At 43.8% G+C, this 25,745-nt stretch overlaps 1 protein-coding gene and 1 pseudogene across 2 annotated transcripts in view; one reads left to right on the plus strand and one right to left on the minus strand.

Moving 5' to 3' along the window:
* The window catches only part of LOC144682884 (NADP-dependent malic enzyme-like), a 227,113-nt gene that overhangs the window by 128,957 nt on the left and 72,411 nt on the right, over nucleotides 1-25,745 (minus strand). For both annotated transcript variants that reach the window (XM_078545739.1, XM_078545738.1), the window contains exon 3: nucleotides 22,539-22,672. In XM_078545739.1, the coding sequence (XP_078401865.1) occupies nucleotides 22,539-22,672 (134 nt within the window). The remainder of the gene's footprint in view (nucleotides 1-22,538; nucleotides 22,673-25,745) is intronic.
* LOC144682480 (small ribosomal subunit protein eS28 pseudogene) lies at nucleotides 16,636-16,906 on the plus strand (annotated as a pseudogene).

Below are 25,745 nucleotides of genomic sequence, written 5' to 3' on the forward strand. Positions count from 1 at the left end.
CTCACATCCTTTAAAAAGTACCTGGATGAGTACTTGGCACATCATAACATTCAAGGATATGGGCCAAGTGCTGGTAAATGGGATTAGGTAGGTAGGTCAGGTGTTTCTCACGTGTCGGTGCAGACTTGATGGACCGAAGGGCCTCTTCTGCACTGTGTGATTTAGTGATTCTATGATTCGTTGTGATTCATATCACAGGGAAATGGATGTGATGCAGAAAGGCAGGCAGACCCCAGCTGTGAGAACCACCCGGCCACTCAAGTACCAACAGAAGATCCCCAACCCAAACACCAGTCCTCAAAGTGCCAAGTGCAAAGATGAGGTGCTGTTCCTCAAGTTTGAATTGAGCTTTGCTGAATAGCGTAGGAGGCCAAGGATAGAGAAGTGGGAGTGGGATGAAGAAACAGAGGAGTGAGTAAACCGAAGCTGAGTACTGAACAGAGATCTACAGCATAGCAATTACCCTTAACATGGCTCTGAGAAAGAGAAGGAGTGAGGTTGAAAAGTGAGGAAATGGTCGGGCATGCTTGGCAGCAAAAAAGGTGACATCGTTGGAACAGATGTTATGGGCAAACTGGGAAATTGGAATTGAATCCACATAGGTATTGATCGTTCTTCAAGACTCCCGGCATCTATCTCCATCACTTGCACTAGGAGGATGAACCATACACATAAATGTCCTTCCTCTACCTCCTTGCTTGACACACTTCAATTTATAAACTGGACTGAATGGATTACCTGCAATCTGAACACTGAGTGTTAAACTCCAATTATATTGTAACCATTGACTGGAGACTTATCTGCCAGTCCTGGCAACATCCGAGTTGACAAAACATCACACAATCAACCCACTCTGCAGACAGAAATAATGCAGAGTTCTAGAGTTAAAGTTTTACAGTTGTATCATAATCAAATATACAACCATATAGCCTTTCAACTCACGGTAACCTTATAATCGTGTGTCATGGAACCCTAGTGTCATAGAGTCATAGAGGTCTACAGCACAGAAAGAGGCCCTTTGGCCCATCGAGTCTGCGCCGATCAAACAAGTAACGAACTATTCTAATACCATTTTCCAGCACTAGGCCCATTGCCTTGTATTTTTGGCATCACAAGTGCATATTCAAGTACTTCTTAAATGTTATGAGGGCTTCTGCCTCTACCACCCTTTCAGGAAGCGAGTTCCAGATTCCCATCACCCTCTGGGTAAAACAATTCTTCCTCACATCCCCTCTAAACCGCCTGCCCCTTACTTTAAATCTATGCCCCCTGGTTATTGATCCCTCCACCAAGGGGAAAAGTTCCTTCCTGTCTACCCTATCTATGCCCCTCATAATTTTATACACCTCAATCATGTCCCCACTCAATCTCCTCTGCTCCAGGGAAAATAACCCCAGTCTATCCAATCTCTCCTCGCAACTAAGTCTCTCCAGCCCAGGCAGCATCCTGGTAAATCTCCTCTGCACTTTCTCTAGTGCAATCACATCCTTCCTATAATGCGTATTCCAGAGCTGCACGCAATACTCTAACTGTGGCCTAAACAGCGTTTTATACAGTTCCAGCATAACCTCCCTGCTCTTATATTCTATGCCTCGGCTAATAAAGGCAAGTATCCCATATGCCTTCTTAACCACCTTATCTACCTGTCCTGCTACCTTAAGGAACCGGTGGACTTGCACATCAAGGTCCCTCTGATCCTCGGTACTTCCCAAGGTCCTACCATTCATCGTGTATTCCCGTGCCTTGTTTGTCCTGCCCAAGCGCATCACCTCACACTTATCTGGATTAAATTCCATTTGCCACTGATCAGCCCATCTGACCAGCACGTCTATATCCTCCTGTAATCTAAGGCTATCCTCCTCACTATTTACCACCCCACCAATTTTCATGTCATCCGCGAACTTACTGATCAATCCTCTTACATTCAATCTAAATCATTTATAGATACCACAAACAGCAAGTGACCCAACACCAATCCCTGTGGAACCCCACTGGACACAGGCATCCAGTCACAAAAACACCCCTCGACCATCACCCTCTGCTTCCTGCCACTCAGCCAATTCCGGATCCAATTTGCCAAATTGCCTTGGATCCCATGGACTCTTACCTTTGTTATCAGTCTCCCATGTGGGACATATCAAAAGCCTTGCTGAAGTTCAAGTAGACTACGTCAAATACATTGCCCTCATCTACACACCTGGTCACCTCTTCGAAAAATTCAATCAAATTGGTCAGACATGACCTCCCCTTAACAAAACCATGCTGACTGTCTTTGAATAATCCCTGCCTCTCCAAGTGTAGATTAATTCTGTCCCTCAGAATTACTTCCAATAGTTTCCCCACCACTGAGGTTAGACTGACTGGCCTGTAGTTCCCTGGTTTATCCCTTCCTCCCTTCTTGAATAACATTCCCACATTGGCTGTCCTCCAGTCCTCTGGCACCTCTCCTGTGGCCAGAGAGGTATTGAAAATTATTACCAGCGCCCCTGCTATCTCCTCCCTTGCCTCACTCAACAGCCTGGGGTACATTTCATCCAGGTCTGGAGATTTATCTATTTTTAAGCCTGCCTGGCTACTTAGAATCTCCTCCCTTTCTATGCTAATTTCTTTAATTATATCACAGTCTTTCTGCCTGATTTCCATACCCACGTTGTCCCGCTCACTTGTGAACACCGACACAAAATATTCATTTAGAACCCTACCTACTTCTTCCAGCTCCACACATAAATCACCACTATGGTCCTTAAAGGGCCCTACTCTTTCCCTGGTTATCCTCTTACTCTTAATGTACTTGCAAAATAACTTTGGATTTTCCTATTTTCCTTTATTTTACCTGCCAATTATTTTTCATGCCCCATTTTTGCTCTCCTAATTTCTTTTTTAAGTTCCCCCTACACATTCTATACTCCTCTAGGGCTTCCACTGTTTTCAGCCCTCGGTATCTGCCATAAGCCTCCCTTTTTCTCTTTATCCAATCCTGTATATCCCTCGACATCCAGGGTTCCTTGGATTTGTTGGTCCCACCCTTTGTCTTTACTGGAATATGTTGGCCTGTACTCTCCCTATTTCCTTCTTGAATGAGTCCCACTACTCTGATGCAGATTTACCTAAAAGTAGCTGCTCCCAGTCCACTCAGCCTTCCCCCAATTTAGAACTCTGATTTCTGACCCATCCTTGTCCTTTTCCATAACAACCTTGAATCTAACGGAGTTATGATCACTATCTGCAAAATGCTCCGCCACTGATGCCTCTACCACTTGCCCGGCTTCATTCCCTAAAATTAAGTCCAGGTCCGCCCCCTCTCTTGTAGAGCCTTCTACGTACTGGCTTAAAAAGCTCTCCTGGATGCATTTTAAGAATTCCGCTCCCTCTAAACCTATCACATTGTGGCTAACTCAGTTAATGTTGGGGAAGTTGAAATCCCCCACTATTACTACCGTATTATTTTTACACTTCTCTGAAATTTGCCTACATATCTGCTATTCTATTTCTCACTGACTGTTTGGGGCCTATAGTACACTCCCAGCAATGTGATTGCTCCTTTTTTGTTTTTTAGTTCTACTCATATTGCTTCATTTGAAGAGCCTTCTAAGATGTCATCCTTCCTTACTGTTGTAATTGATTCCTTGATCAATATTGTGATACCCCCTCCTCTTTTACCTCCTTCCCTGTCTCACCTGAAGACCCTATATCCTGGAATATCCTGCCAATCCTGCTCCTCTCTCAACCATGTCTCTGACAGCAACGACATCATACTTCCATGTGTTAATTTGTGCCCTCCACTCATCTGCCTTATTTGTCAGACTCCTTGCATTAAAATAAATACCATCGATCCTTGCCAAACTCCCTTGTGCCTTAACTGGCCTATAATTTCTAAGCCTTCCAGATTCACTTGCTCTCTCTTCTAATTTTGGCTGTGCATCTCTCTGTGTGATGGAGTACTTTCCACTTGCCTGGATGAGTGCAGCTCCAACAACATTCAAGAAACTCGATACCATACAGGACAAAGCAGCCTGTTTCATCAGCAGCCCATTCACCACCTTGAACATTCACTCCCTCCACCAACACTGCACAGTGGCAGCAAGATGCACTGTTATAACTCAACTCAAAGGTGCTCCTTCAACGGCACTTTCCAAACCTGCGACCTCTACCACCTAGAAGGACAAGGGCAGCAGATGCATAGGAACATCACCACCTGCAAGTTCCCCTCCAAGCAAAACACCATCCTGACTTAGAACTATATCACTGCTACTTCACTGTCTCCGGGTCAAAGTCCTGGAACTCCCTTCCTAACAACACTGTGGGTGTACCTATACAGCATGGACTGCAGTGGTTCAAGAAGACAGCTCACCACCACCTTCTCAAGGGCAATTAGGGATGAGCAATAAATGCTGACCATGCCAGCAATGCTCAGATTCCATGAAATTTAAAAAAAAATTTCAATCCAAGTCACGCATCTGATCACACGATCTACCATCCACACATTTCTGCTCATTTGTTTAGGTGCATAATGGGCACACAAAACAATCCTCATATTTATTACGTACATCGCATCTCTTACAGGCAACACTCCCACCCCGCACTCAAGTCATGGAACAGGGCTCAAACATACTTCAAGTAAATTGACTTATGGGTTTTAGGTGGGAAGGTACTAAGTGCTCACTACTACATTCTATTTCTGATTAACATTACTTCACTGAAATTGAACTGGAACACCTTGACCTCAACAGTTGAGGTAACCATTTTGCTGCTGTGGATCTCCCTCTGAACAAAGTGATTCCTCTATAGAACCGCTATCCCCACAACTTCTAACTGTTGTTGCAGTTTGTTACATGGTTCGCAATCTTTTATCACCTATCCACCTCTATCTTTACATCCACATAATAAATTTTACATCTGAGCTGTCGATGAATATTTTGCCAACTTTCCTTATTCCAATGTTCATCAATTTTAGAGTCATTGAATTATTATGGTACAGGAGGTGGCCAGTGAACCTACTGAGTCCATACTGGCTCTCTGTGGAGCTATCCAGGCACATCCCCCCGCTCTATCCCCAAGCTAATTTCTCTCAAGTGCCCATCCAATTTCCTCTTGAAATTCCTGATTGTCTCTGCTTCCATCACCCTTAAAAGCAGAGTTTCAGGTGATTACCACTTGTGCGAAAAAGGTTCTTTCTCACACCCCACCCTATGACGGAGGTGGGGGGGGTTAAATTTTTAAAAGTGGGAACCCAACCCCAACACAGCACAAACATGCCCACTTCCAGTTTAACTGAGGTTATCAGGTGAGGAAGCCGCTCTTGAGAAGTAAGTCAGCAATTATAAGTTGTTCCCCTCAGATTTTAGTGGTCACGTAGATTTAATGGCTGCAGGCTAGCTTTCCGAGGGTTCAGGAAAACCATCAGTTGGGATGAGAGAACTCACAGATCCAACAAGTAATTAAATACTTTTCTAGCACCGCTTGTAGCCATTTGTAGCCATTCCCTAACAACCTGTCACAATCTCCACCACCCCTGCCCCCACCCCCCAGTAAACTGTCAAGTCCCACTCCATGATCTCCATGTTTTTTCCTTCCCCCCAACTTCTCTTCAATTCCTGGAAACAAGAAAAAAATTCAGTTGAGGTCCTCCCATTGTATCCAGTAGCAGCTCTGCATTTCCCACAATTCCTGGCTGTTAGAAGTTGTCACTGTTCCCTCCCTGCCTCCCCATGAAATATCGGAGCCACAAAGTCCCTCTCTTCAGCTCTGAGCAAATCCACGGCAGATCCTCTAATATTTTTAGCTTATCTTCGAGGCACCTTATTCAGTACTTGCTAATTATCAGTATCTATGATTTCACATTAAAGGAAAATTGCCTTGTTATCGTCATCCACTGTTTAGCTTAATGTACATAATATCATTTCCAAAAATTACCCTGATGAGTTAACTTAATAAACAAATGTCTAAGTTGCAATCTTAGTTTATTTGTTCCAGTAAATCAACAAATGGACTGCCTGTCCTATTGGTTATAGTTATTATCCTTCTCCCATGTCTGTCTGCACACTGATGGGAACATTTTCATATCTATTTACAGAGTCTCACAGCTATCCCAGTTTTAAGTAACAACCCAAACTACTGGAAAAAATTACCCATTATCAACAACATGGCTGAACTATGACCACTCCTACACGAAAAGGAGTATCATGTACTTGAATGGTGAAATTTGTCTCTATCCAAGCCAGCAGCTTGGATGAGGGTGTTAGGGGGATAGTGATAGTCAGCAGTGCAGCACAATATTAACTACAGTGGCACTTGCTGCAAAAACTCTGCTTTTGCTTCTTTTTATCCTTAAGCTGCAAGGCAATGACTGTGAAATTTGATAAGATACAAAAACAGGCACAGGAATTGCAAAGTGCAATGAACCCGCATCCAACGATTCTGAAATAAAAACAAAAATAGCCGGAAAAGCTCAGCAGGTCCGACAGCATCTGTGGAGAGGAAGACAGAGTTAACATTTCGGGTCTGTATGGCTCTTCATCAGAACTAAAGAAAAATAGAAAAGAAGTGACACCCAGGTCCTCCGGGACACCCTGGTCCACTCCTCCATCACCCACTACACTTCACCCCCCTCCCACGGCACCTTCCCATGCAACCGCAGAAGGTGCAACACCTGCCCCTTTACTTTCCCCCTCCTCACTGTCCAAGGCCCCAAACACTCCTTTCAAGTGAAACAGCACTTCCCTCAATTTGGTCTACTGCATTCGCTGCTCCCAATGTGGTCTCCTCTACACTGGAGAGACCAAATGCAGACTGGGTGACCGCTTTGCAGAACACCTTCGGTCTGTCCGCAAGCATGACCCAGACCTCCCTGTCGCTTGCCATTTCAACACACCACCCTGCTCTCATGCCCACATGTCCGTCCTTGGCCTGCTGCATTGTTCCAGTGAAGCTCAACGCAAACTGGAGGAACCGCACCTCAGCTTCCGATTAGGCACTTTACAGCCTTCCGGACTTAACATTAAGTTCAACAACTTCAAATCATGAACTCTCTCCCCCATCCCCACCCCATTTCCGATCCCCCTCTTTTCTAATAATTTATATATTTTTAAAAAATATTTTTCTTTTCCCACCTATTTCTATTGTTATTTTTAAATTTATTTCGATCCATTGTTTTATCTCCACCTTTAGCCCATTTCGATCCCTTCCCCCTACCCCACCCCCACTAGGGCCATCTGTCACTTGCTCGTCCTGCTTTCTACCCTTAATGTCACCATTAGCACATCCTTTAGCTAATATCACCACCGTCAACACCCCTTTGGCCTTTTGTCTATGACATTTTTGGCAATCTCTTCTTTGCCTCCACCTATCACTGGCCCTCTATCCAGCTCCACCTGCCCCACCCACTCACCCAGCTTATATTTCACCTCATTTCTATTTTTCTTTAGTTCTGGTGAAGAGTCATATGGACTTGAAACGCTAACTCTGTCTTCCTCTCCACAGATGCTGTCAGACCTGCTGAGCTTTTCCAGCTATTTTTCTTTTTATTTCAGATTTCCAGCATCCGCAGTATTATATTTTTATCCACCAATTCTGATGCAGGCAAACTTTGTCTGCTTGCTCATTTAAATGATTGTAGCACGTAGCCATCATTAATCTGCTGTTGAGTGGCTGCATACCTGAGCAGGGGACAGAAAATCATGAGAGGTTAGCAGCACTGAAAGCTAGCTGCATCTCCTGAAGGCATGATGCATTATGGTGGCAGCAGGTACTGGAGCAGGTTACAGAACAGTATGTGGGCTAGAAAAACACCAAATGATGGCACAATATTGCAGAGGATGTGCTCTAAGATTTTCCAATGCTGTACTCGAGGCCTTGATCAAGGTGTAGAGGAAGAGAGATGCCATCAACCTGATTAGGACCAGGAGGTCCTTCAGCTGAACTTTCAGAAGGCAATGAGACCAGACAACCATGGCAGTCAATGTCAGGAATCCAGCCCTGAGTACCTAGATGCAGTGCTGTAAGTAATTCAATGACCTCATAAAACCAGTCAACATCAGTAAATGCATCTTCAAATGCTATATCCCACCAAGTGCCCCATTAGCATCAGACACTGCTTAATGTACCACTGCCCTATCATTCACCTACCAATCTCTATCAATCACGGCTCATGCTGAAAAGTTACAGCTTCGCCTCACTCTCACACACTTAGCACTGTTGCAAGCCTCACAGCCACATCTTGCAGCACGCACATACAGTCAGCTATCCAATCATGGCAGCCACATCACCCAAACATATTGCTCCACACTCACTAACACATACTTGCGTGATAAGGTGGCACATGAACTCAGGCAGCAGCACCTAACTGACGTGTCCTTACCCCAATGGAGGAGATGGTGCTCGCCAACATTCAAGTGGTAGTGGTTGGTGGTAGGACTAAAGCCAATAGGGAATTCAGTTTTTACCCAAAAAGTGGTGAGACTGTGGAACTCACTACCACAGGTAGTGATGACAGTACCCTCAAACCTAATCCTCCTTCTCACATTCTACTATATCTGGATACCAGTATTGAAGCTGCAGATATATATTTTTTTTATTCATTCATGGGATGTAGGTGTCGCTGACTAGGCCAACATTTGTTGCCCATCCCTAATTGCCCTTGTTCAGGGGGCATTGAAGAGTCAACCACATTGCTGTGGGTCTGGAGTCACATGTAAGCCAGACCAGGTAAGGACAGCAGATTTCATTCTCTCAAGGGCATTAGTGTACCAGATGGGTTTTTACAACAATCGACAATGGTTTCATGGTCATCATTAACTTTTAATTCCAGATTTTTATTGAATTCAAATTCCACCATCTGCCATGGCGGGATTCGAACCCGGGTCCCCAAAGCATTACCCTGGGTCCCTGGATTACTAGTTCAGCGACAATACACTATGCCATCGTCTCCCCGTATGCATCTCTTGCTGTCCCTCACTCCCCTCACACAACCCTACCTTGTGCCATTTTTCCTTTCAGATACCCAAGAATGCAACTTAACCAGGCAGTGGTGGAAGAGTAGGGAGACAATGAAGAAGAAACAACATCATTACTTATTCTCTCACACTCAGCCACCAGCTCACTGGAGGGTGAGGTCCTACATGGGTTCTACTGCAAGGACTAAGTTGAGACTTTCGATGGGTTGGTCTACAGGAAAAAACAAATGGCTATGCATTCTGAACGGCTTGCTGCATTGTCTGGCCTGCCAGAAAGTCTGCTGTCACTGTCAAGGAGCACAGAACCAAACTGGCCAGGTGCCACTGACATCAGGTAGCTCAAACCTGCTATCCTCTCAGGATAGGAGCATTTGTCCTCCCACCACTGCCACTCTGCCAGCATGTTTGTTGCTGCCTGTCAGCCAGCTAGCCTGGGCTGCTAACACCCAAGACAAGGTGATGATGTCCAAAGCCAAGCCTCCAGCAACAAAGCTGCTCGAGTTCATCCTGCAAGGCCATCTTCGGTCTCTCCCACTGCAAATCAGCAGTGTTCCACCAGCCATGCTACAACCACTGGAGTAGCACTGCATAGGAGCATTAGGACAGACAAAGGCATGTGGTAGATGGGCACCGAGGCAGTCCACAAGGATATAGTTGACTTTTGTATGGAGTATTAATGGTTTGATTGATAAAGTTAGTTTGGATTTTTTTGTGATGGCTTTTATTTCAGCATTGTGACCAAGAAGGCGCTGATGCAGTCAGTAAGAGGGAAAGTAAGATGTGAAACTTTTAATGAATGAAGACTTGGGTCACGTTCACTGGCACTACGCCAGACGAGTGCACTACACTCGAAACCAACCTTGCATCATTCTGGTTGGAGTCATGTAGGTACACATTCCAGATGAGAAAACAAAAATGCCAGCCTATGGTAGCCAGTTACCTCAGCTGCATCAAATCCTGGATTTTTTCACAGGTACTGGAGTGCACTTAAATCAATTAGCTAGAGTGGCTAGCCAGTTCTGCACTCACTAGCTTGAGATTTCACAGAATCATAGAATTGGACATCACAGAAAACAATCATGACCCACTGAGTCAGTGCCAGCTTTTTCACGAGTAATCTAATTGGCCCAAATCCCTGCTCTTCCCCCATATCCCTGCAATTTTATCTCCTTCAAGTATTTATCCAACTTCCTAAGATTGAGTCTGTGTCCACAGGGAGTACAGGGAATACATTCCAAATCCTGATCACTTGTTGCATAAGAAAGTTTGTTCTCCTGTCACCTACCATTATGTTGCCAGTTTAGCAAGTGGGAGAAAATCATGAGCTGATTAGCACAGAATCAGAAAGACCAGTGCCTCTGTACATAGTCAGGGCTGTTAATCACATAGGATTACATAGGGTATACCACACAGATACAGTCCATTCAGACCAACCTTGATGTTTAAGCTTCATTCAAGCCCTCTTCCACTTTACCTCATCTAAATCTGCCGTCGTAACCCTCTATTCTGTTGTCCCTCAAATGCTCGCCTACGTTCCCCTCAAATGCATCTATACTGTACACTTCAACAACTCCCTGTGATAGTGAGTTTCACAGTCTCACCACCCTGGGTGAGAATATCACTTCTGAATTCCCTATTGGATTTCTTAGTGACTATCTTATATTGGTGACCTGTAGTTATGCTCTTCCCCACATGAGGAAACATTCTCTCTATATCCACTCTGTCAAAATCTTTCATAATTTTTGAGACTTCTATTAGGTCACCCCTCAGCCTTCTTTTTTCGAGAGGAAAGAGACCCAGCCAGTCAATCCTTTCCTAATACGTATATCTATACATTTCTAATATAATCCTTGTAAATCTTTTCTGCATCCTCTTCAGTGCCCTTGTAACCTTTTTATATTATGGCAACTAGAACTGCATGCAATCCTCTTAAGTGTGGTCTAACAAAGGTTTGATACAGGTTGAGCATAATTTGCTGCTTTTGATCTCTACTCCTCTAGAAATAAAACCTAGTACATGGTTTGCTTTTCTTTTATGGCCTTGCTAACCTGTGGTGCAACTTTTAGTGATTGAAGTATTTGTCCTCGGAGATCCCTTTAATCAGAAGGTTGTGGGTTCATGTCCCACTCCCGGAAACCAAGAACTGTGAATGTACTCGAAAGAGTTGCAATCTGTGACTGTTGATAACTCGAAAGAGTTACTCCACCTGGACTTGTACCTTCCAAATAAGTGATCTCCCTACCAAAACCTGCTATCTCACATTTCTCTGTGTTGAGCTTCATTTGCCAATTATTTGCCCAATCTGCAAATTTATGTAATCCTTTGCAGTTCTCCTCAGTATTGACTATTACCTCTAATTTGGTGTCATCCGCAAATTTAGAAATTGGGTTCTGGATGCCAAAGTCCAAACTGTTAACGTAAATAATGAACAGCAGTGGTCCCATCACTGATCCTTGTGGAACACCACTTCTGCCACTCTGAATAACGCCCTAATCTCCCACTTTCTGCTTTCTGTCTTCTATGTAATCATGCCAATATGAGTCTGTTTGCCTATAGTGAAGTTCAAGCAGCTGATTGTTAAAGAGCAATTTCCCAATATCCAGAGACACTGGGAAAACAATTAGGACATTTTAAAAGATTTAACTCATCATTTAATTCTTTTTCCTGTGAATTTAGAAATGTATATCAATTTAATAGTATGGCTCAAAAGAAGCAAAATAAGAGATCCTACCTAGGGTATGAAACAAATTAAAAATTTAAACCTAATCTAAAATGTACATCCTTTTTCTGTGACATGTGCCAAGTTCTATTCATTGCAGCATCCTCATAATTAGAGGATGCACCTTTTAGAGACAGAAACATCCTTAGTATTACATCTTTGATTTCTTATCTATATGGTCATTGTTAAACCAAACATTGTTAAACAGTTGTCAGCTTGTGCAGACTTTTAAAAATTGATTAGAATTCGACATGTAGCAAACAGTCCATCAAACTTAGGCAACCCAAACAGTAACAACAAGACAGAAATATGTCCCACCCCTGTTGTTGTACTAAAGTTGAAACAGTGCTGCTTCCAAACCAGAACACCATGTTAGGAAGTACCAAGAGAATGTTGGTTACATATTGACATTTATATACAGTAAGGGACGCGCAAAGATCCAGGCAACCATGCCGGAGTGAGACGGAGACTGAGTGAATTAGGTTCACGAGGTAAGTCATTTTCAGGTTTTAACTGTAGATTAAGAATCAAGATCTTACCATAGTGCTAACCTTCAAGTCAGTTAGGTTAGCTTGTTAAACAGAGAAATGCTTGGAGTGGCAGTTATCTGTCAATCGCCTGAAAGCAGTTGGTTCAAGTGGTGTTAATTACTGTAGCAGGAAGCTAAACTAGCTAGTGACTCATCAGAGGGTCTATAAGAGAGACAGGCTTTTCAAACTGCATGGTCAGTAAGGGGCTCATAAGGAGACGGGGGACCATGCTGCAGAGAGACGGAGACTGAGTGAGTCGCAAATTAGGTTCACGTGGGAAAGAGGTGTGGTATACTTAGAAATTTTAAGTTAATTAAGTGAGTAATTAATTTAACTAAATTAATTTAACTAAATAGCATAAGTAACAATGGCAAGACAGGTGTAATGTTGCAGCTGTGGAATATTGGCACCTTTAGATGCCAAGGTGATCCATGACAATGTCATGAAGGTATTAATGTATATAATATTATTGGAAAATATTTTTCTTTTATAATAGAGGTTTAGTTTGTGGGTGTGTCCTAATTGGATTAAAGTCAGCTAGTCTGGGTGCTTTGATATGTATTAGTTTTGAGATGTAAACAGAGAGGTAGAGTGCATTTTCATTTTTTTGAATAGAGCATTCGAGAAGTGGGGTGAAAACTGATGCCTATCTAGCAGCTACCAAGCAATATTACTAATAAAATTGTACAATGAAAGGGGTTTTATTGTTAGAAAGGTTTAGTTCAGAGGTTGATGATACAATAAGAATTTACGTACAATGGGGGTGATAGGTATAACTTCAGCAGTTTTGTGTGTGCAGGGCAGAGACAATGTGAGATCAAAAGACAGCTGTAAGCCTCCAACTGTCTCCACAGGAACCAAAGTAAAAAGAACCTCATTTTGAATTCGTAAGGTGAAAATGCTTTGCCTGGTGTTTGGTTAAGTCTATGGGTTGCTGTTGCCTTAATGGAGATTAGTTTAGGAATTTGTTAAAAGTTATAATAGTAGTATTTTGAAGCCATGTGTATATATATTTTAACCTGTGTAAATTAATAAAATATTTCATTTAGTTTAATGTAAAGCCTCGAGATATGATGGTCTGATGCCTGAATTTAGAGTCGCATCTCAAACATAACACTTAAAATTATAGGTTATGGCAGTTGTTTAAAGTTTCCCTCTGGGATTTTTAAATAACTCCACTTTAGCAATTGCATCAGTCATAACAGACAAACACGTCTGCAGAAAGTGTAAGCAGCCAGAGGAATTCCGGATCAGGATTATTGACCTGGAAACTGAACAGCAGACACACTGCGCAACATAAGGGAGGTGGAGAAATACCTGGACACTTCGTTCCAGAAGACGGTTGCGCCTCTTAGAATAGGGTCACCTATTTTGGTCAGCAGTGAGGGACAAGAGGATGTGACCGTCAGTAAGGCAGGTACTGGGAACGAGCAGACAGTAGTGGAGGGGCTACAGACTTTGCAACTGTCAAACAGGTTTGAGGTGCTCACAATCTGTGTGAACAAAAGTGAGGTCTGCACGGTGGATGAGCAGGCTGGCCGTGGCACCATAGTACAGGAAGCCATTCAAGCGGGAGGGGCAAACAGGAATGTAGGGGACAGTATAGTAAGGGGGATTGACACTGTTCTCTGTAGCAAAGTGCGAGAGTCTAGAAGGCTGTGTTGCGTGCCCAGTGCCTGGGTTTGGGAAATAGGCTCAGGGCTGGAGAGGAACTTGCAGTGGAAGACGGAGGGTCCAGTCACTGTAGTCCATGTAAATACCAATGACATAGGCAGGGCAAGGAAGGAGGCTCTGCACAGTCAGTACGAGCAGCTCAGTACCAAATTAAGAAGCAGAACCTCAAAGGTAATAATCTCTGGATTATTACCTGAGCCACATGCAAATTCTCATAGGGCAAATAAGATTAGAAAGGTGAATGCGCGGCTAAAAGACTCGTATGGGAGAAGTGGGTTCCGGTTCGTGTGGCACTGGCACCAGTGCTGAGAAAAGCGGGCATTGTACCATTTGGACGGTCTATGCCTGAACCATGCTGTGATGTGTGTTCTTGCAAATCACATAACTAGGGAAGTAGAGAGGGCCTTAAACTAAACAAAGGTGGGGTTGAGGGATCAAGCTTCGGTAGATGAGGCAAATCAAGGGCTAGATTCAAAGCAGGAGACCATAATAGTAATATGGGAAATGAGGGTCATAGAATAGCAGGAAGGGACAGAAAGATAAAACCTCAGAATACAGCAATAGTCAGGACCAGATGATACAAGGATAGCAAAAAGACAAAACTAAAGGCTCTGTATCTGAAAGCATGTAGCATTCATAACAAAGTAAATGACTTGATAGTGCACACTGAAGTAAATAAATATGACTGATCGCCTGTATGGAGATGTGGCTACAGGATGACGAGAATTAGGTCCTGAATACTGAGGGGTATATGATTTTCAAGAATAAGAAGCTAGTTAAAGGTGGAGGGGTTGCATTGTTGATCAAGGATGGCATTGGCACAATAGTTAGAGATGACCTTGGTTCAGGAGATCAGGATGTAGAATCGGTTTGGGTGGAGATGAGGAATAGTAGGGGAAAGAAGTCACTGGTGGGAGTGGTCTATAGGCCCCCTAACAGTAATCACAATGTAGGACAAAGTATACAAGAAGAAATATTGGGGGCTTGTGATAAAGGGATAGCAATAACGAGTGATTTTAATCTACATATAAACTGGAAAATGCAGACCGGCAGTAGTAGCCTGGATAAGGAGTTCACAGAATGCTTTTGAGATAGTTTGTTTTTTACTGCAGCATGTTCTGGAACCAACCAGAGAGCAAGTTGATATTGTGTAATGTGACAGGATTAATTAATGACCTCAGAGTGAAGGCACCCCTAGGTAACAACAACCACAATATAATTGAATTTTACATCCAGTTTGAAAGGGAGAAGAGTGGGCCGAAGACTACTATTTTAAACTTAAATAAGGGCAACTATATGGGCATGGAAGCTGAGCTAACTGAAGTGAACTGGGATACTAGGCTAGATCAACAGGGAAGCAGTGGTAGACATTTAAGGGGATATTTCAGGATACTCAGGATAACTATATTCCTACTATAAAGAAAAATTCTAAGGGGAGGACCCACCATCTGTGGTTAACTAAAGAAGTTAAGGAAAGCATCAAACTTAAGGAAAAAGCATAAAACTCTGCAAAGACGAGTGGCAGGTCAGAATACAAAGAATGGCAGAGGACGATCAAAAGGTTAATCAGGAGAAATAAATTAGGGTATGAGGGGAAACCCAACTAGAAACATAAAACCAAATAGCAAGAGTTTACACAAGTATTTAAAAAGGAAAAGAGTAAGTAAAGTGAGTGTTGGTCCTCTAGGGAGTGACAGTGGGGAGTTAATCGCAGATAATAAAGGAAATGGCACATGAAATGAACAAATATTTTGCATCTGTCTTCACTACAGAGGATACAAAAAACATTCTGGTAATAGCTGTAAATCAGGGGATGGAAGGGAGAGGGGAACTTGGTGAAATTACAATCACTAGGGAAGCGGTACTGAGCAAACTGAGCTGTGGGCTGACAAGTCTCTGGGTCCAGATGGACTCCATCCTGGGATCTTAAAAGAGGTGGTGAATGAGGTAGTAGATGCGTTGGTGTTAATTTTCCAAAACACGCCAGATTCTGGAAAGGTTCAATCAGATTGGAAAGCAGCAAATATCACCCTTCTGTTCAAGAGAGAGAATCAGAAAACAGGAAACTATAGGCAAGTTAGTTTGATGTCTGTGGTGGGAAAGGTGTTTGAATCGATCATTAAGGGGGTTATCGCTGGGCACTGAGAGAAACTCAGATAATCGGGAAGAGTCAGCATGGTTTTATGAAAGGGAAATCATGTTTAACCAATTTATTGGATTCCTTTGAAGGAGTAACATGCGCTGTGGATAAAGAGGAGTCGCTAGACGTACTGTGCTTGGATTTCCAGAAGGCATTTGATAAGGTGCCACATCAAAGGTTATTGCGGAAAATAAAAGCTCATGGTGTAGGGGGTAACATATTAGCATGGATAGAAGATTGGCTGGCTGGCAGAAAATAGAATGCAAAAATGGGTCAGGATGTGACGAGCGGACTCCTGCAGGGGTCTGTGCTGGGGCTTCAACTTTTTACAATTTATATCAATGAGTTAGATGAAGGCATGGTAGCTAAATTTGCAGATGACACAAAGATAGGGAGGAACATATGTTGTGAAGAGGACATAAGGAAGTTGCAGACAATGGCGTAGTGGTATTGTCGCTGGATTAGTAATCCAGAAACCTAGGGTAATGCTCTGGATTGACCCGGGTTTGAATCCCGACACAGCAGGTGGTGGAATTTGAATTCAATAAAAATCTGGAATTAAAAGTCTGAGGATGTCCATGAAACCATTGTTGTAAAAACCCAGCTGGTTCACTTGCCGCTGCCATCATGGAGGGTCCACAGACTCAGACTGTCAAACTGGCCTGGGTTACTAAAGTTCTTGGAAGGACGGGATCCCGGGGACAGTGTACTCGGGTCCGTGTGGAATTTATGGATGACAGCAACCAAACCATCATTGGAAATGTGAAAGGACCAGTCCGTGAGGGAGATGTGCTCACACTTTTGGAATCTGAGCGTGAAGTGAGAAGATTACGATAACAGATCATCAAAACTGATGCCAGCTGAAGCCGCCATCGAAGTAATTGGTTATGGACATTTTCACAAAGTTTTTTTGACAAAATGGGCCAATAAACATTATAAGTAAATAATTTTTTTTTTTTAAATCCTCTAGGGAAAGAAATCTGCTGCCCTTACCTGGTCTGGCCTACATGTGACTCCAGACGCAGAGCAATGCTGCCCTCTGAAATGGCCTAGCAAGCCACTCAGTTGTATCAAACTACTACAAAGCCTCAAAAAATGAATGAAAATGGACCGACTACCTGATATCGACCTAGGCACCGGAAATGACAGTGGCAAGCTCAGCCCTGTCGACCCTGCCATGTCCTCCTTATTAACATCTGGGGGCTAGTGCCAAAATTGGGAGAGCTGTGTCACAGACTAGTCAAGCAACAGCCTGACATAGTTAACCTCACGTCATCATATCTTACAGATAATGTCCCAGACACCAACATCACCATCCCTGGGTATGTCCTGTCCCACCAGCAGGACAGACCCAGCAGAGGGGCACAGTGGTAACAGTCGGGAGGGAGTTGCCCTGGGAGTCCTCAACATTGACTCCGGGCCCCATGATGTCTCATGCCATCAGGTCAAACATGGGCAAGGAAGCCTCCTGCTTATTACCACGTACTGCCCTCCCTCAGCTGATGAATCAGTGCTCCTCCATGTTGAACACCAACTGGAAGAAGCACTGAGGGTGGCAAGAGTGCAGGATGTATTCTGGGTGGGGGACTTCAATGTCCATCACCAAAAGTAGCACCACTGCTGATCGAGCTGGCCGAGTCTTAAATGACATAGCTGTTAGGCTGGGTCGGCAGCAGGTGCTGAGGGAGCCAACAAGAGGGAAAAACATTCTTGACCTCATCCTCACCAACCTGCTTGCCACAGGTGCATCTGTCCATGACAGCATTGGTAGGAATGACCACCGCACAGTTGTTGTGGAGACGAAGTCCCGCCTTCACATTGAGGATACCCTCCAATATGTTGTGTGGCACTAACACCATGCCAAATGGGATAGATTTTGAACAGATCTAGCAACTCAAGACTGGGCATCATGAGGCCCTGTGGGCCATCAGCAGCACCAGAATTGTACTCGAACACAATCTGTAACCTCATGACCCAGCATATCCCCCACTCTACCATTACTATCAAGCCAGGGGATCAACCCTGGTTCAATGAAGAGTGCAGGAGGGCATGCCAGGAGCAGCACCAGGCATACCTAAAATGAGGTATCAACCTGGTGAAGCTATCACACAGGACTACTTGTGTGTCAAACAGCATTAGCAGCAAGTGATGGACAGAGCTAGCAATTCTACAACCAACTGATCAGATCTAAGCTTTGCAGTCCTGCCACATCCAATTGTGAATGGTGATGGACAATTAAACAACTCACTGAAGGAGGAGGCTCCACAAATATCTCCATCCTCAATGATGGGGGAGCCCAGCACATCAGTGCAAAAGGCTAAAGCATTTGCTACAATCTTCAGCCAGAAGTGCCGAGTGGATGATCCATCTTGGCCTCCTCCGGAAGTCCCTAGCATCACAGATGCCAGTCTTCAGCCAATTTGATTCACTCCATGTGATATCAAGGAACGGCTGAAGGCACTGGATATTGCAAAGGCTATGGGCCCTGACAATATTTCAGCAATAGTACTGAAGACTTATGCTCCAGAGCTTGCCACGCCCCAAGCCAAGCTGTTCCATACAGCTACAAGACTGGCATCTACCCAGCTATGTGGAAAATTGCCCAGGTATGTCCTGTGCACAAAATACAGGACAAATCCATCCCGGCCAGTTACCACCCAATTAGTCCACTCTCCATCAACAATAAAGTAATGGAAGGGGTCATCAACAGCGACACGACATCAAGCGGCACTTGCTTAGCAATAACCTGCTCGCTGATGCCCAGTTTGGGTTCCGCCAAGGCCACTCAGCTCCTGATCTCATAACAGCCTTAGTTCAAGCATGGACAAAAGAGCTGAATTCCCGAGAAGTGAGAGTGACTGCCCTTGACATTAAGGCCGCATTTGACAGTGTGCCAGCAAGGAGCCTAGCAAACTGGAGTCAATGGGAATCGGGGGGAAACTTTCCACTGGTTGGAGTCATAGCTAGCACAAAGGAAGATGGTTGTGGTTGTTGGAGGTCAGTCACCTCAGCTCCAAGGCATTACTAAAGGATAATGTCCTCGGCCCAACCACCTTTGGCTGCTTCATCAATGACCTTCCTTCTGTCATAAGGTCAGAAGTGGGGATGTTCGCTGGTGATTGCGCAATGTTCAGCACCATTCGCAACTCCTCAGATACTGAAGCAGTCCATGTCCAAATGCACCAAGACCTGGACAATATCCAGGCTTGGCCTGACAAGTGGCAAGTAACATTCATGCCACACAAGTGTCAGGCAATGACCATCTCCAACAAGAGAGAATCTAACCACAACCCCATGACGTTCAATGGCATTACCATCACTGAATCCCCCACTATCAGTATCCTGGAGGTTACCATTGACCAGAAACTGAACTGGACTAGCCATATAAATACTGTGGCTACAAGAGCAGGTCAGAAGCTAGGAACCGTGTGATGAGTAACTCGCCTCCTGACTCCCCAAAGCCTGTCCACCATCTACAAGTCACAAGTCAGGAGTGTGATGGAATACTCCCCATTTGCCTGGATGAGTGCAGCTCCCACAACTCAAGAAGCTTGACACTGGACAAAGCAGCCCGCTTGATTAGCACCACATCCACAAACATTCACTCCCTCCACCACCGATGCACAGTAGCAGCAGTGTGTACCATTTACAAGATGCACTGCAGAAAGTCACCAAGGCTCCTTTGACAGCACCTTCCTAACCCCTGACCACCACCATCTAGAAGGACAAGGGCTGCAGATAGATGGGAACACCACCACCTGGAAATCCTCCTCCAAGTCACTCACCATCTTGACTTGGAAATATATCACCGTTCCTTCACTGTCGCTGGGTCAAAATCCTGGAAGTCCCTTCCTAACAGCACTGTGGGTGCACCTACATCACATAGGCTGCAGCAGTTCAAAAAGGCAGCTCATCACCACCTTCTCAAGGGCAAAGAGGGATGGGCAATAAATACTGACCCAGCCAACGAAGTCCACATCCCGTGAATGAATATAAAAGTATAGATAAGCTGAGCGAGTGGGAAAAATCTGGCAGATGGAGTATAATGTAATGAAAATTTGAAGTTGTTCACTTTGGCAGGAAGAACAAGAAAACAGAGTATTACTTAAACAGAGAACGGCTGCAGAATTCCAAGCTGCAGAGGGATTTGGGCGTTCTAGTGCACGAGTCTCAAGTTAGTATACAGCTACAGCAAGTAATTAAGAAAACTAATGGAAGGCTATCCTTTATTACAAGAGGAATTGAACATAAAAGTAAGTATGTTATGCTTCAGTTATACCGGGCATTGGTGAGACCACATCTCTAATATTGTGTGCAGTTTTGGTCTCCTTATTTAAGGAAGGATGTAAATGCGTTGGAGGTGGTTCAGAGGATATTTACTAGACTGACACCTGGAATGAGTTGATTGTCTTATGAAGAAAGGTTAGACAGACTGGGCTTGATTCCACTGGAGTTTAGAAGAGTGAGAGGTGACTTGCTTTAAGTATATAAGATCCTGAACAGTATTGACAAGGTGGACATGGAAAGGATGTTTCCTCTGGTGGGTGAGTCCAGAACAAGGGGTACTGTTTTAAAATTAGGTGTTGCCCTTTTAGGTCAGAGATGAGGGGAAATATTTTCTCTGAGGGTTGTGTGAATTTGGAGCTCACTGCCTCCAAAAGCGGTGGAGGCGGAATCATTGAATATTTTTAAGCGGAGGTAGATAGATTCCCTTCCCTAACAAGAAACTATGGTTATCAGGGGTAGATGGGATGTGGAATTCAAAACACAAACAGATCAGTCATGATCTTATAGAATGATGGAGCAGGCTTGATGGGCTGAATGGCCTACTTCTGCTCCTATTTTATATGTTCATATTTACACTTGTAATAATCGTGATGCAAAATTCCCAGAATAATGGTGGCAACATATGGTCAGATTTTGAGATTCCCAAAATGATACTGGAAAGGCTTCGGATGTAATTGTATACAAAAACTGCGGATCGTTTTAAAAATTTGTGACTTGAGTATATATCAAATATTATCTGCTCATTTAAAATTTCACTCGTTGCCTTCTTTGCATGGATGACAGGCTGGCTGAGTGGCATCAGCAGGAACACTGGTGAAGTAGAAGTTGTGGGAGCATGGATGCTGCATCTTGAGAAAGGACAGCAGGTTCCTGCATAACAGATCCATTGCCACACCCCTGGGACCGCAGCAATCCTAATAACTTGCCGGAATGTTGAGAGATCCTGCAAGTCCCTTTCAACAATGGTATTTGTGGCCATGCTCTGCTTGCATGGCAACAAGTGTGCATTTCATGACTAAAGCACTGAGGCGTTGGGTGGCTTCTGCTTATGCTGCAATGGAGTTGACCAATACGTCCACCCTGGACTCACTCGTTATGCAGTGTCTGATGGCTGATGTCTCAGCTTCCATTGTAGCACAAGTACAAGTCACCTAATGCCTCAGTGGCCCAAAGATGGTAGGTATGACTGACTGACACAGGATGAATGCATGTGACTGCTGCCACGATGCTGGGCATTCATTCACCATCATGGTTGCACACCCATTGCTTATTGATACGGTGGTAGCCCTTCTGGTACATCTCCCCATTAGTGGGACCTGCAGAGCCATGTGTGTGGTCGATGGCACCCCTCACCTTTGAGAATCCTACCAGCCATGCTCACTCCTCCTTCTTTCTATCAGACAAAAGACGAAGAAGTTCTCCTCGCCTTTTGTACATGGCCTCCGCCACTTCCCTGATGCAGTGATCCAAGGAATACTGAAATATTGGAAACGTCACTTGCACCCACCTGGAAGGATTGCTGTCATAGAAATTGAGGGCCACAGTTATCTTTACGTCCACTGGAAACATTGTGCTCACCCTGCTGTGTAGCTGGAGATCCAATTGCAGGTGGCACAATTCAGATACCACCTCTTTAGTGAAATGCAGACACTTCTGACACTGCTACTGGCTGAGGCAGAGGTAGGAAAGTGATTCTTGAATATCTGTGGCAGGGAGGGCCTTCTATCCAGTGTCCTCTACCCCTTCCCTCTGTGCAGTGCTTCCCCATTCTGCTGCCTCTGTTCCATCTCCAAATCCAAGAGGCAGCTTGGCGGAACTCCAACTCTAGCCACCATTACTCTAAGCAGGCTTTCACCTGACAGGCCTTCAACTCCTCTAGCCTCTTTGTCAGATTTTGGCATCACTCCCTTGTGAACCCAGAAACTTCTGTCAATTCCTCCAATAACACTCAACAGTAATTCCATTCACCATGCAGCAGCACCAAAAGTTAAAAGCACCTCACCTAAAAGTTGAAGATGATCCCTTTAAATAGACTTAGTGGGTGGCAATGATGGAGGCAGGGTGAATTTAGGAGTTAACAAGGAGGGAGTTAATAGGACCAAGTGCTATGGAGTCAAATTTTGCAGTCTCTGACTTTAAAATGGTTAATTATCAACAGAAGTAAATAACAGAAATCACCCTTCTTTAAATTTGCCATATATCTGTTGAATTAAATATATTTTATAGCAATTACCTACTTGTCAAGATCATTGGTTTTGGTCTCGTAGCTTTTAAGGACACGGAGAACCTGAACATCTTGGGTTAAAAAACATGGTGGGAGCAGACCATGAATTCCAAGCTGCAGCCGTTCTTCAAGACTAAACGCCATACCCTGTAAAACAAGACCAACATCAATAAAAGTGCACTTTTACAACAATGTGGTCTAGCCCAACAAATAAATATCTCAAATGAGAACATTCATAATCTGTAGAGACAATGGGGTCGATATTAACTGCCCGATGACAGGTAAGAGAGGGGGTTCAGATTTAAAATTGGGAACAGAGTGACCAGATTTTCCAGGACTGTCCTGAAATTTGGCTTGATGCCCTGTGTCGTGCATGTTGGTTTTCTGGGATGCCATTTGTCCCAGATTCCTCCAGGCAGCAAGTGAGGAAACTGCTGAGAGTCTCCTCTTGCCCCTGCCCGATCATCACTGGTGTCTGTGCATGTGCAATCCAGTGCTGGCACAGTATGCATGCACAGACACAGTCATGTGGGAGCTGCAGCACGATTGGCTGGTATCACTCTGCTCCCAGTTTCAAAAGGTGGGGGGTTGGGGTTGGGGAAGTCCAAGGGAAGAGTGCCCAAGGAGGCCTGAGGGAGAGGAGAAAGGGGGTTCACAGATGACACCAAATTGCACGGGGAAGAATTAGTCAATAATGTGGAGGAATGCAACAAATTACAAAACGACATTAGTAGTCTTGCAGAATGGGAAAATAGGTGGCAAAAGAAGTTCAACACTGAGAAATGCGATGTAGTACGTTTTGGTAGGAAGAATAGAGGGGTCACTTATTATTTGGAAGGTGCAAGTCCAGGGATAGAGGAACAAAGAGGTATTGGGATACAAATGCATCAATCACTAAAATTTGCGCCACAGGTTAGCATAGCTATAAAGAAAGCAAACCAGGCACTTGGTTTTATTTCCAGAGGGATAAAATTGAAAAGTAGGGAAGTTATGCTAAATCTGTATAGAAGCTTGGTTAGGCCACACTTACAGTAGTGTGCACTTCTGGTCACCATATTATAAGATGGATATAGAGGCACTGGAAAAAGTGCAGAGAAGATTTACAAGGTTGATACCAGAAATGTATCAGTATACATATCAGGAAAGGATTGACAGGCTGGGTCTCCTTCTTTTTGGAAAAAGGTGGCTGAGGGGTGGCCTAATAGAGGTCTTTAAAATTATGAAAGGGTTAGACAGAGTGGGTACAAAGAGATGTTTCCTCTTGTGGGAAAAGCATTACTAGAGGCCTTCAATATAGGATTATTACCAAGAAATCCAATCGAGAATTCAGAAGAAATTTCTTCACCCAAAGAGTGGCGAGGTTGCGGAACTCTCTGCCCAGGGAGTGGTTGAAGTATATAGTATAGATGCATTTGAGGGGAAGCTAGACAAGCATTTGAGGGACAAGGGAATATATGGTTATAATGATGGTCTTTGATGGGAAAAGTCTAGAGTGGAGAATAAATGCTGGCTTGAACTGTCAGGTTGTCAATCTAGCCGCCTGTCAGGCGGGAAATGAAAGAAAATGATAATGAGGTCCTGCCATTAGATTTAATGGGTCTGGGGGGGCAGCGAAGGAATCAACTGTGCAACTCAATAAGGACTCCACCATAGCACATGGATGTTTGCTGAAAATCCCAATCAAAATGGAGAGTCAAAGAAACTAGTGATGATGAAGGAAGGGTGACCAAACTTTTAAAAAGGCTTAAAAAAGCCTCTAAACAAGGCACAGTAACCAGGCAACAGTGGGAGACGGTTCATTTTCAAGTGGCACCGTCACACATGGTGACCGCGTGGCGGAAAAAAAGGAGAAAAAATCTGCTACTAAATTTGATCCTCCAGCAATAACAAAGTAACTGGCCTTAATAATTGTTTTAACGATATTTGCCTGAGATTTACAGAAGGTTTGAAACAGCTCAGTAACCACAGCAGGTAACCCGATCAGCATGGGAAAACTCGATTACTGCAGCAACGTTTAAAAAATTTAAGGCAAGCCTCTCCTGAGCTGAAAACTGCGATGGATTCAAAATTTACTTTGCCGGTATGATTTGGCTAGATAGAAGGGCCAGACACGGAATTGGGCACTGTGGAGGAGGAGGTTTTTAAGACACACAATTGCATCAGAATTAAATAATACATCATAGGCTGAGCAAGTTAATACATTAATTATTGTATTCAATTGTTGATGATGTGATAGCCAGACAAGGCATTCCTGAATCATCTGACAAATCTGAACAGGTCATAAAATCCTTTGACAATTACTTTAACCTACAAAGTAACAAAAGTTTGGAAAGAGCAAGATTTAATAGAAAGGTCTAAAAGCCTTGGGAACCTGTTGACACCTTCATTAATGATTTGTATTGGTTGGCCTAAGGCTTTGAATATGGTGATCTTAAGTCTGAACTGATATGAGACCGCATTGTAGTTGGGGTACTTGACGATACCCTTCCTGACCTCCTTCAATCCAAAGATGATCTAACTTTGGAGAAGGCGATTGTCAGACAATGAGGTCCGTCAGCAAAATAGAGCCATACTGAGAGGGGAAGATAAACCATGGTACAGAACACCCCAAACGACAGTATAGCTCATTAAACAACGAAATGTGAAAGATAAATTAGACTGTATGCAATTAAAACTCAAGATGGCACCAAAAAGCCTCACAGGTGCAAACAGTGTCATGCAAGCACAGCAGAATGCTTCCACTGTAAAAGACTGGGACACTTGGGAAAATGTGCAGATCAAAAACCTCTAAACAGAGGACCATCAGCAAATCTTGCCACAAAAATCCATCAACAAAATAGAAGAGTCACACCAAGACGAAGAATAACTCTGCTTCCTAGGTAAGATTAAAGATCCCAGAAATACCTTCTGGAATACTGACATATGCATCAATGGACACATTACCAATTTTAAATTAGGCATAGGAACAAGTGTGACAGTCCATCCAATAGAGAATGTGGCTGGTTAAACAATGTCTGCAGCCACCTACAACACAGTTCCTTTGACCCAGCGTAATCAAGCTCCAGGTCAAAGGTACATTGCAAGCAACACTCCAACATAAGGACAAATAGATACAGGAAACATTACATGTGCTTCACAATCAAGAATTCTCTCTTCTGAGCAGGAAAGCCTATATCGGCCTCAACCTCATCCAAAAGATCAAAGAGATTAACCAGCAAGG

This window comes from Cetorhinus maximus, chromosome 7 (assembly GCF_964194155.1).
Source record: "Cetorhinus maximus chromosome 7, sCetMax3.hap1.1, whole genome shotgun sequence".
In the NCBI taxonomy this organism is placed as follows: domain Eukaryota; kingdom Metazoa; phylum Chordata; class Chondrichthyes; order Lamniformes; family Cetorhinidae; genus Cetorhinus; species Cetorhinus maximus.